The 13369-nt window shown below is 38.2% G+C and overlaps 1 protein-coding gene across 1 annotated transcript in view; it reads left to right on the forward strand.

The window, feature by feature from the left end:
* The first annotated feature begins 9863 nt into the window (after positions 1 to 9863).
* Positions 9864 to 13369, forward strand: part of LOC145500726 (uncharacterized) — a 31294-nt gene continuing 27788 nt past the window's right edge. The window contains exons 1-3 of the mRNA XM_081480249.1: positions 9864 to 10231; positions 11744 to 12031; positions 12269 to 12637. Of these exons, the coding sequence (XP_081336375.1) occupies positions 10144 to 10231; positions 11744 to 12031; positions 12269 to 12637 (745 nt within the window). The 5' untranslated portion in view covers positions 9864 to 10143. The remainder of the gene's footprint in view (positions 10232 to 11743; positions 12032 to 12268; positions 12638 to 13369) is intronic.

Here is a 13369-nt window from a genome sequence, read left to right on the forward strand (position 1 = left end):
CTTATGCGCTGCGTGAAATTGACATTTTGCTGGTCTCTAAGTGAAACCATGATCCTTGCCGTCACGCGTTAACGTGAAATCAACATTTTAACCTATTTAGACCTGAAATCAACATCATTGAGCTTATGCGCTGCGTGAAATTGACATTTTGCTGGTTTCTAAGTGAAACCAACATCCTTGCCGTCACGCGTTAACGTGAAATCAACATTTTAACCTACTTAGACCTGAAATCAACATCATTGAGCTTATGCGCTGCGTAAAATTGACATTTTGCTGGTTTCTAAGTGAAACCAACATCCTTGCCGTCACGCGTTAACGTGAAATCAACATTTAAACCTTTTTTGACCTGAAATCAACATTTTTGAGCTTATACGTTGCGTGGAATTGACATTTTGCTGGTTTCTAAGAGAAATCAACCTCCTTGCCGTCACGCGTTAACGTGAAATCAACATTTCAACCTACTTAGACCTGAAATCAACATCATTGAGCTTATGCGCTGCGTAAAATTGACATTTTGCTGGTTTCTAAGTGAAACCAACATCCTTGCCGTCACGCGTTAACGTGAAATCAACATTTAAACCTTTTTTGACCTAAAATCAACATTTTTGAGCTTATACGTTGCGTGAAATTGACATTTTGCTGCTTTCTAAGTGAGATCAAAGTCCCTGCGGTCGCGGCGGGCCGATCCTTTGTTATGATAAACCGAGGCGAGACTTCGACTTATAACAAAGGCTTGGCTTGGTTATTATAACAAAGGATCGGCTCTGTTTATCATAACAAAGGCCCGGCTTCGTTTATTTGCAGCCTCGGCGGGAAAAGGGCGTTAGGTATTTTAATCAAAAGTGAACTTTGTCGAAAACGCTCCAAATTTCGCATAGAGTTTTGTTTAGGTATGTTTAGCAATGTCCCGTAGTTTTTGCGCTAAACCTTGCTTCGTTTTCAGGATATTGCGTATGCAAAAAACCACTCGGTTTTCCTAGCGGCGTCTTTATAAAGCGAAGCAAAAACCAGCGGCAAAAATACAGGAACACGTTTTTCTATTACATTGAAGACCACATGCAAAAATTCAGCTAATTTGGAGCAAGAAAAAAGAAAAGCAACCAAAATCGTCACTTATCCCCTTTTATGACTAGCTTCTTCAATTGCTTTTGTTGATTTGCACTTCGTTTTTGAGAAATAATGTAATACTATGCAAAAAATAAAATCAGTTTTTCGAGCGGAATCTTTTGGAGCGAATCCTTTGAAGGTGGATTTCGATGCAAGACAGCAGTTACTTTCAGCAGTTTCAACAGCATGGTTTTTTTTTAAATACAATGTTTTGATTTTTGAAAGAAGTAGAGAAATAGACTGGGGAAAAAAAATTGCCCAACCTCATATCGAACAGATGTCAGAACAAAACAAACTTGAATCCGGCCCATTCAGCGCCTTATTTGCTTGCGCTAGCGAAGCAACAGCAAGAGATTAGCGTAATTATATGAACAATAAAACTTGTATCACTTTGAACAACTAGCGACAAATGCCACATTTTGGTGACTTCATCGTTTAGTGAAACAAAAGGTTTCTTTTGTTTTTTGTTCAACAAAAGATCTCCAAGAGATGCCCTTGGAAAACTGAATTTTTTACCATACCTAAAATTACAAATAGTCCTTTGAGAATGCTGGAAATAGCATTTCTGAACCTCTAGATTTCAAAATTTTCTGGAGGAGCATACCCTCAGACCCTCCTAGCGGCTCGCATCTTCGCTGCTCAATTCTGTGCCCTTAATTACGTGCGTCAATTAATGGCTTCCTTCGCGATGTTTCCTGCAGTTTTTAAAACTTATGAAAAGTGCTACAGACATTTTCACTCAAAAGAAGTTCTCAAAAGACATTTTTAGCTCCTAAATTTGTTACAGATAAGATAAATTACTAATTGGACCTTGTGTTGTACAATTCAGGGAGTAATCGTGCTCGTTATTTCAAATCAGCCTCACGCTTCACTTGCACAATTACTCTCTAAATTGCACTCCATTCAGTCCAATTACTATTACTTATCAACGTACCATAGCAACATAACACACGTAACCTTAAGCTTACAAGTATATGTACATGTACGTTCAATGAGCCTAAGCCTGTACATAAAACTTTAACTGAAAAATAGATCACATTGATGTTGAAAGTAGAAAAAGGTTTTATTAGAGTTAATTTTTCTGATATCAAATTTATCATGCCTTTCGGTATTAATTATAGAAAATTAATGATAATAATGTTAGGCAGGTAGTTGAGATTATCAGCACTGGTGCTAAAAAACAGCGTATTTACCCAGGCAGTGAGGCCTGGGTTTAAATTTTGGCTCCGCTTTTTTTTTTCCCTTGTTCAGTCACAGATTGTCATCTGATCTCTAAAGCGATCACCTTTGCATGGGTACAGCACATGGAATTTATAGAAGGTGTCGTGAAACGTTAGCATGGATTCCATGATTTCTAGGGCAATGAAATCAGATACAAACGAACATACATGTACCGTTCACAGTAGACCAACACTAAAGGACGTTAAGCATTTTCAGAACGGGTCACTCTGCAAGCCTTATGAGACATCAATTTACAAGCGAACATTTTGAGTGAAATTATCAAGAATCATGTTACACCAAAGGAGCTATCAACCGGGGTTAGCAACTCTTCAACTTGATAAAAAGCATCTTCAGAAGCGTCATTGTATTTTTAGACGTGATCGTGAACCAAGTAGAATCCCAGCACGAACTCAAGAACGTCTGAGCAACAGGAGCAAAACGTTAGAGAATTTGTTTACGAATGTATCTCTTTGAGTACACCTAAGTAAAATGTTCTGAGAAACTTCCTAAAGTATAACAAAGTTAAAATATCGAACTAACCGATATTCTCTGGCTAATTTCTTGTAACAGAGTTATATGTCTTTACAAGAATGAAACCTATGCAGCGAATTATTGTACATTAAAGCTGAAAGAAACTAATGTATGTTGACCCCAGCAAAACAATTCTTGACTTGCACTGTCATGCAATCCTGATGCAATAAAAAAGTTATTCGGAAGCCATTTAGTGGATAAAGTCAAGAAATTGCGTATAGGAGATTAATAAAGATGACACTTCTCTAATTTTTAAGTCTGTGCATTTTCCCAAACCTCAGATATTCTTCCAAATATTTTGCACAATTTACAGAGCCCAGTATGGAGCCGCCATGTTGGTGTACCTCCACGGTACACCAATATTGCAGTTGGAAAATAGTGTAAACATCTGGAACTTACTTTGGCTATCTAGGCAACTGATTATCTGTATTGAGCAAACAAGCATTTAAATAAGCACCTTTCCTTATACTTTAACTTCTGAATGGGCTAAAAATCATGAAATAAGTATATGTTTTTTGACAAATGCGTTCGTAGCTCAATGTCATGCACCACCATAACTCTGAAATTCAAAATGTCTCGCTTGCTTGGGCAACGCAAAAAAAAAAAAAAAAAAAAACGACAAAGGCTAAGGAAAATAGACTGAAACGTTCATAGGCTGATATAAAGACCTTGACTCATTTCACGCCCTAAAGACCTGCAAACGAGTAATAAGCTATTAATTGATTCCAAGAAATGCAATCAAAAGCAGAATAGCTTAAGCACATCGATTCGATTGGATTTCGTATGACTTCAAATGCAGAACATTTAGCTCAATTGCTTGTGCTTCTCAGTATAACGACTGCCTGACTGAAGGGTCTCACTCCATTTCGGCCAAAAAAAAAACAAATACAAAGCAGCAAAACGAATCAAGAAAATGATAAAATGCCAATCAGCTCAATTTAAATTTCATAGACAAATACATATATGTCCTCCATTATCAACAGTTTACGTTTCGTAACTCACCATGGCGACTAAACTCAAGCCCTCAGCACCGCCTTGTTCTCAAAACGTAGAGTCTAAACGTCAAGTTTACCGCCAAGGAGATGAATGTTTTCGCTTTTGAGCATATCAATGTTAACACTGAGGTAGGAAGACACGTCTTTTCTATTCCGTTTGTGCATTCATTTGACGAACCAAGCCGGCCGCCATTTTACCCTTATTTAGTTTCTAGTCCTTCTCGCCCCAAGCCATAACTATACCCAGTCTTCCACGGATAACAGCGCGCAAATGGAGTACCATGGCAGTTGTGTCCTCTATCAGGAGCCCATCGGCGATGGGCTCCTGATCTTGTAAGTTTCTGTTTCGTTCTGTGCGATGAACTAGAGTTTTGACAGTTAATTCTTGTTTTCAGTGCTTTTTACAGGCTTCATCTGGAAATAAACTTATTTTGCACCAAACCCAGTGGACAAATTATCTAGTGTCACTTGACAGATGTTAAAATGTTCCGATTTTTGGCTGATTGCAACAATCACCAGTCAGTTTGGATTTGCATGTGTTTGAGTAAAACTAAGCCATGGAAATCACATGATTATCGTCACGCCATCGTTTTTGAAAAGCTCCTTTTTTAAATGTTTTCTCTTCACGCGGAAACAAAAAGCCGGCGTTTTCAAATTCCTCCGGTTTCAAGAGCGGTTTCAAAAAGATCCGTTTGTATGATGAATTAGTGTGGATGGTAGGCCTAACCGTAGAAATAAAGCTGCATTGTCAAATTTCTCCGGCGTAGTGTGGACTGGGCCCAACTGAAAAAGCCACCATGTCCAGTGAAGGACAGAACAAAATAAACAAATGGGCGCTGAATTCGCCTCAGTCAAGGAGCTACAAAATCACTGTTTATATATACAGTGAGTCCTATTTTAAAATAGCAGTATATTGTAACGGAAGATTTTTCTTTTTTAAACGAACTGGAACTGGCGAACTCTGAATGCTTTATTAACGAGATAATTCCCGGGGCAAGGGTCCCCATGTAAAGAACAGGGGGGGGTGCTCGTCGTACCTTTTAGGGGTTAAAAAACAGTTTTGGTACCTCTTAGTGTTCAGCCTCAAGAGGTCCTCAGCAGGAGCTTTCGCAGCACCTTAACGGTTTTGCGCCGAAAACAAGTCAGTGTCAGTTAAATTGTTGTTTTAGTTTTGGTACCTTTTAGGGGCAGAAAATATTTTAGCCAAGCCCACAAAACAGGATCTTGGAACCTCTTAAGGGTTCTTTTCAAACTTTCCGACAAGCATCCTCGTCCTTTTTATATAGGAACCTGTCCTTTTCCTGGGGAATAGAGAGTTGTAGCAATGACGACGGCGATGGGGACGACGCCTTGTAAAAAATGAATTTATATTTTACCTTCGAATGTCACAACTCTGTAAATCAGTTCAGTACGCGTATCGGTCTAAAAACTTGCTCAGACTAAACATGCACCGACAGTGTTCAGTTCAAAAGAAGATACCAAAAATTAGCCATTGCGGTTCGCGTTCTCCAAAATACATAGAGCGTAGTAATTTCACGTTGTTGTTTTGCAGAAGACGGCAAATAAATGTACCAAGATTCAAAACGCATGGGCACAGCTATTGTTCCGCTCATTAGGGAGTTTTAGCAAACCAGGACGGCGACGGCGACGAGAGCGACACCAAACAAAAGGTTTAATGAACAGAGCAACGGCTGTGCACGTGCGTTTTGAATCTTAGCTTGGTACATTTCTGTTGTGACATTCGAAGGTAAAATATAACTTCATTTTTTACAAGGCGTTGTTCCCATCGCCGTCGTCATCACTTAAACTGTCCATTAAACCTTTTGTTTAGTGTCGCTCTCGTCGCCATCGCCGACGTCGTAGTTTGCATGCTAAAACTCCCTATTAATAACTACGACGAGGGAGCTTAAGCAAATCACGACGGCAACGGGAACAAGAAGTCCACCAATCAAAAGGGTTTAATGAGCAAATCAATGGCTGGGCACGTGCGTTATAAATCTTTGTACATTTCTTTGCCGTCCTCTGCAAAACAACAACGTGAAATGACTAAGTTCTGCGTATTTTGGAGAATGCTAACGACGGCGGCTAATTTTTCGCATTTTCATTTGGAATTGAACGCTGGCGTTACATATTTAGCTTGAGCAAGTTCTGAGACCAATAGGCGCAGATCTAGACAGTTGCTAAATTCGAAGGTAAAATATAAATTCATTTTTTCACTAGGCGTTGTCCTCGAGTTCGCCGTCGTCATTGCTTAAGCTCCTAATAAGACACAAACCGGGGCACTCGCTTGCAAGGAAGAGCCGTTACACTCTTGGGTATTGGGATCTAGTAACGAACTGGACAACCAATTAACAGCAATAACTCCGACTGCTTTGGTTCCAACAGCAGTGTTTTCTCCAAAAAGTGCATAAAATTTAATCGAAATCTTATCGAAAGAGCTTTGCAACTGCGATCGCTTATGTATGACTTTTACCAGCGTCTATTGCTCAACGATGTGAAAGCAATTGCAACGAGATACAAAGTCCTTTAAGGATAGTGCAACTAATATACCAGTCAAATCGAAGTTTCAACATTCCCCCGGGCATACCCCGAGCATTTGACGCCTTTTCCTGCCCGCGGGGGGAAGGAATTTGATCATCTTAGTCTTCCCGGGGGCGGGGCATTTGATCACCACTAATACCGGGTAGGGAATTTGATCCCTAGCCTCGATTTCATGTCACGTGTCCCGATGAATCCACGTGGGTTGATAAATCAATCGCGGAAACAAACTTTGATGAATTCAAAGGAAAAGATTGCGGATTCGTGGCGGGTTGGTTGAAAACCAAAGGCTTACACAAGCTTTGTTCCGTATTATAATTATTGAAGAGGTCTTCAAGACGGGGATTGATGCCGAAGACGGCCTTATCACATTAGCTAAAAAGTGTTGCCTTTCCTTAAATGAAGTGAAGATTTGGGTAAGCCATCTTCAGAAAAAGAAGGAAAACCGTGCAAAGCCAATGCAGAAGGCAAAAGAAACAAGGGCAAGGAAGTAACAAAAATGATTTCAACAGAGACAAACATATTTTACACTCATATATTCTTTAAATAGTTTAAATTCCTTTTAAAAACTACGCAAATTTGAAAGTTTGCATTGACTGGCACTGACATTGCGGTAGCAGCATATAAATTAATAGTTATGTTCTACATCGACAGAGTGCTAATATGATTATTTCAATTATACTAATAAAAGTTTACATAATTAAAGGTTTAATAATTTGACATCAAAATTTGAAAACTTTGTAATTGCTTCTCTTTTACTGATATATCCAATATTTAACAAAATTGGCTTCAATCGAAACAGAGGTATTAAATATACTTATTTTAAATTGAAATATTCTCTACGTGTTTCTCTACGAGTAGAAAATTGATCTAGTGTAATACTTACATGCAGTTGATCCACATCGACAAAACGCTACTTTTATATTAAGGGTTTATTGATAATAATTCGACATCAAAATTTGTCAATTTTGTTATTGGTTCTCTTTGGTTATTACCTGTTACCTGTCCTCCTCGTGCCTCGTGGCATGTAGGGCCTTGGTTCTCTTTGGTGTTGTCTATTAAACCATGTTTACATAAACATCATCACAAGCATAATAGAAGCTACTGAAAAGTTAAATCCAAATGCCCGGGGGCTTGCCCGGGAGGGGGATGTTGAAGCTTCGATTTGACTGGTACATAACAAAAAATTGTAGTTTCAACTTAAGAACTTATTGTTACAAACGTATGTTACTTGGACGGGAAAGTTCGAACTAAGTTACTCTCAATTAGCTTCAATTGAAAGCGATCCAACGAAATCAAAAGTAATGAATGGCTAATGAGTTGTATGGCGTTAAGGAGCGGCTTCGTTCCGCAAGTTCTCACTTAAAACAAAATATCTAAATATTAATAGCATTATCTAGACGAGACCGTTAAAGTATACATAACAACAAGTGTTTCAACTTTCAATGAGATAAATTAGCAAATAACAGGTGGTTAAATAAACTCCTATTGGACTAAACGAAGATCACAGACTCAGTGGTTCAGAACATGAACTTATTGGCAAAAAAATCCACAAGCTTAATTAGAAACTGGCAAAATGTGATAACAGAGGAAATATCTTGTAATTAAACTCTGGCAAATAAAGCTGTTGTTGGCTTTTCAAAATGCAATGTTTAACAATTATGACAAGTAAACACAAATCTAAATATTGATGATAATTACCACGGAAATTAAAAATTGCATTGAGGCAAAGACAAAGGCTAAATGCGAATAGCCGGCAAGCAAATATTAAAAACGGATTCAAACGATTACCACGCTATTTTCCAAAGCTAAATACATATAACTATGATAAAAGCTTGAACTTGAATGGCAATTATGAGCAAATAAAGCAAATTATCGAAAAGCTGAATATGCCTCTATAAAATACACAAATTTAAGTAAATACAGCGAGGTATTAAACTGAGCAGTCTACAAATTGCTCCTGACTGTATATTGCCCTTATTCTTAATCATACAGGTTTCTAGAACGTTACGTCACTAATTGCTGTCACTTTAAAAGCTTCTGTTTAATTTTCTTATTTCATATATATAAATACCGTAATAGGTGCAAAACATAGAAACTCAAGAATACAGTTATTTAGTTTTAATTATGATCAGACAGAAATCGAAGTCCAGTTTATGAGTTCGTTCATGTTTGTCCACTGACTAAGTCATCGTTCTTCCAGTTACAGCCAAGTGTCCTCGACATCCCTTGGCTGCTCACAATATAATATGCTTCCTTTCCTCTGGAGATTGGTTAACTTCTTGTTCTGTGAGTCCACGGGTAAACCGCCCTCCCTCATGAACATCAACGGTCAAGTTCTCCTGGCATATCAAGTATTCTTCGTTTTCCTCCCTGAGAGTAGCAACCATTTCATCAGGCTTCGCTTCCTTTGGAGTTTGGGTCAGCTGCTTGTCCTGTGAGTCCATGGGTAACCCGTCCTCCCTCATAAACATCAACGTTCAAGCTCTTCTGGCATGTCAATTTTTCTTCGTTTTCCTCCCTGAAAATAGCAACCACTTCATCAGGCTTCCCTCCCTTTGAAGTTGGGTCAGCTGCTTGTTCTTTTTAGCTTTGTGATCAAAGGTAACCCGGCCGCCATCATGAGGGTGGAAGGTTGCAAGAGTCAAGGAAGACAATATTCAGTTTTTAGAAGATTTTGTATTATTGTCGAGAAATAAATCAAAAACGTAAATGGTAACACAGTCGCCTACACAAAATGTGATTTTGTGGGATTAGGCAACCAAAACTGTCATGTTTTGTAGGGGGTGGGTCATGTGACTTTCAACCTACATTTAGGGGTGGGTCAGTCAGTTTTGTGCCAAATGGGAGGGGTGGGTCATGTGTTTTCTAACCAGCACTTTACCCCACTTTGTAAATGTGACGTTCTGATTACATGGGGGAATCTCTTCCTCGACGAATTAACGACGATAATGGAAATTTTAGAAGTAATCGGAGCGTCACATTTATAAAGCAGCAGACTGAGATAGCTTGAGATAATATCCGAAATGTAAACTTCTTCGATTCTATTCAAAGCCCTTTTAAACGACTAAAAAAGATACAGAAACACTGGTAGATAACACTGCAGTTATTTACTTTTTTAAAAAATTTTATTTTTAATGCAGTGTTCGGGTCCCCTGTGGTCAGACAAGTCATTTAACGTTGCACCAGAAGTGTCTCAAACAGGAGCATATGTGATATGCTCCTGTCCCACAGTATTGTTTTAACCCCTCCCTCACCTCCTCACCCCCCCCAAAAAAAAACAAACAAAACAAACAAAACAAACAAACAAACAAAATACAAAAACAAACACAAAACAAAAGAAAAACAAAAATCAAACAAACTAGAAACAAACGAAATAACCAAAGTGTGCAATGCTGAAGTTTTGTCAGGATCAGGAGTCGATGGAGGGCCGGGGGTAGTTCCCAGTCCTCCCCATGAAGTGGTTCAGGACAGTAGAATAATGCATACTTGACGCTTGTTCCAGGCAACCATGATCACGAGATTGAGGAAATAACTATGGTGGAACTAAATCAACTTTATAATCTTTTTTATTTAGTTGAGGTGGAAAAAAAGGAAAAATAGTCCAACATGTGACGAACCGGTGAAGATTTTTCTCAATCGAAGCGAAGAACATCTGCATTTACGAGTCTTCGTAAAAGACAGCGAAAGATTAAAAATTTATGCGTTCAGGCATGTAAATGTACTGTGCTGATTGTGCGTGCCGAATCAGATGATGAGGAAATCGTGTTTTCCTGTACTTGTCCTGTTGGTAGTGTTTTCATCTCTTTTGGCTACTGTTGACGGATCGTTATTAAGTGGTAAGTTTCAATGTGAAGCTTTATTGAAGATTTTTGTTTTTATTTGACTGACAGCTTCAGTGATGGTTGTAACACGAGTTTAACTTAAAAACTTAATCTTCATATCTTTTAACTACGTATGTCATAAAATTCAGCTTACTAACGGGCTAGAATGTGCTGCGTCCACGTTTGAATGTTACGGACCTGAGTTTCCGTTTTTTGTCTTAGTTTCCTAATAAGTTTAAGGAACTTGTGCTTCTCAAGTGAAACACAATATATAACACACAATACATAAGCTTTAGTTAATGATTTATGAACTACAGCTTATATATGTTTTGTCACCAAAAGACCTTGTATTCAAACCCTCTCAAGCTCAGTGTAGTGCAAGTCTGGGACTAAATTGTCATTCCAGGATAAAATTAATAATTTTTTTTTTTTCAATTTAATATTTTTTTTGATACTGCAGCACTTGGTAAAAAACACACCATATAATCAGAAAGGCAGAAGAATGTCCCAGTTAACACTCCACTTGGCTTAGAGTTGCTATTAGGCTTGCAAACAAAAATGTTAGTCTCGCCTTCTCATCAAGTCTCACATTTGCCATTCACCTCCCCTCCCTATGCCCTCTCTTGTGTAAGGGTTTTTTGGTTATGTGGACTGCAGACAAAGAGATAAAGATTTAATAAATACAACTAGGCTAGAAAGGAAACATGGACAGATAAGAAGTAAATAGATGATTGATATTCTGCATGAAAGACATTTTAGTCATTGTGAGGCCTGATTTTGATGTCAGGCAAGATCAGAATTACTTTAATGAAACATAATCTTTTTTTCATATGCTTGGACATACCCGAGAATGTGTTTTGACTCTTCAAAGAAAAAAGAAAAAAAAATGGTTTGAGAAAACGTTTTGTGAGAATGTTTTAAGCTGGGAATAGTGAGATACTAAAAGCTCTCTTACCAGAGATTTTCAACTTCCTGTCAAGGCACATGTAATATGAGAGGACGGGGGGGGGGGGGGGGAGGGGGGGATGGGGGGGAAACACTCACATGAGTCCTTAATTGTTCCAGTCTTGGCTTAGGGGAATTGTAAGATTTGTAACATTCAGTATGTACAGTAAATGGCTACTTTCCCTATGACTGAAGATTGAGTCCTAAGGTGTGCTTCCAGAAAATATCCAATAACCAACTCCAAATAGGGTTTGTGGAAATTTCACAGGAGAGGGGGAGGTCTTAAAGGCCAAAGTTTCTAAAGGAATTCAAAGTAAACCAAAACTAGAATTTCCAGAGGCATTGGCTGGGGGACATGGGGGGGGGGGGGGGTGGGTTTAAACTAAAAAGCTTTCTGTGGGAGGGGTATGGATATTCAAACCCTCCAGAGAATGGGGTGGAGATATTTTCTGGAACAGTACAAGGTAAATATTATAAATAATGCTAAATACAATAAGTGCATTTGAAATATTCACAATTAAAGCATAAGTAATAAATTATTATTTGATACCAAAAGAAGATTCTTTTCACTTTTAATTTCAGTTTTGGATTTTAAACTTCAACCAGAAAGGCCCAACAATTTGTACTATTCATTGAGGGACTCTACATTTGTTTTAAACTGCACTGTTTCAGTGGGAAATTATACGCAGGCATTGAATTTAACATGGCAACATAACAGGAAATGGTTATTTGGTGAAGTACAGCATATTGATACTGCCACAGTACAACTGACATTATCAAGTACAAGCAGCAAAAACAATGGAATTTACTGGTGTGGCCCAAAACTTGGTCATATGTCACAAGGAGTTAACATATCTCTTATAGTGGCAGGTAACTGAATTAAGAGTTATGATTTCAATTAAGTTTGGACCCTCCTGTGTGAAAAGCCTTAAGTACATTTACTATCAAAAAATTTTGGATGATGTAATTTAAACTGTCTGTCTATTTTTAAGCATTCAAAATATTTACAGTATATTAATAAGACTTTTTGAGTAGTTTCAGATTAAAGCTCTTAGTTTCCTTTATGAAGCTAATCCAGCTGTTAAATGTTTCCTTTTTTCTCTTCAGATCAACCTAGTCCTCCACGTAATTTAAGATACAGTGTTGTGGGTGCCATGGACCTTGAGAGAGAGTATCGTGTGTTTTGGTCAGCATCAAGTGTTACTGGAGGTTTGCCTGTTAATTACTCTGTCAAGCTGTGTTTGAATGACTCCTTCACTACAAATAATAGTGTCTGTAATTGGAGCAGTAACCCAGATTGCCGACCTATGAATGTTCTGAGTATAGATAAAGATTTCTTCTGTGTGCTACAATGTAGTGGAGATTTTGTTTCCCCGTGTGAGAAAGCCTGTAACTATACAGTGTCTGTAGTTGCTGAGAATGCTGTTGGAAGTGCGACAAGCTGGCGATATCTACCATTCATTCCACTGTATTCAGGTAACGCATCGTGTGTTGGGTGTGGCACATGTACATGTATATTGCCTTCAGTGGTAATAACAATGTTCTGAAAGTTATGATCCTTGATATTTTAGGTCTGAATTCCTATCAGTACTTTTAAAGTGTCTTGACTTTCCAATTGTCTAAAGGTGCAAAATGCAAAATGCACAACATTGAGTACACACTGGGTCAGTTCATCTTTAGTTAACAAAACAACAATGTCCCATGGCCAATACATGCATCATACATGTAGGGTGAAGTGAGGGACATATCTTGTTGAAAAGGATTTATTTATTGCCTTAAATATTTTGATCTCTGCACTAACCATGAAAATCATAGTCATAATGAAATACATTCATTTGTATGTTTGTTGAAGATATGAAACAATTAGGTGAGGGATTTGAACTTGCATCAATAGAACTGATCATGTCTTTGATTTGAAAAGTCTGCTCCTTAAATGGTCACTGAGGGCTGTTTACTTACAAGTGGAAATGCAATAAAGATAGAGTTTTTATTGACATGTACAATATTTCAAATGGATATTTGTGTTTTTTTGAATATAGCCTTTCTCTCCCAAGATGTTTCCTTTACGTCCCCTCCCATCTGCTCCTGTCCCTCCCCTCCCTATCCTCACCCATAGTTAAGGTAGAATTGACCACAAAAGATTGCATGGTACATGTGTAGCTGACCAGCTCCAATCCATTTGGCCTAATTGTAGTAATGCACCCTACC

Source organism: Orbicella franksi, chromosome 10 (genome assembly GCF_964199315.1).
Source record: "Orbicella franksi chromosome 10, jaOrbFran1.1, whole genome shotgun sequence".
NCBI lineage: Eukaryota > Metazoa > Cnidaria > Anthozoa > Scleractinia > Merulinidae > Orbicella > Orbicella franksi.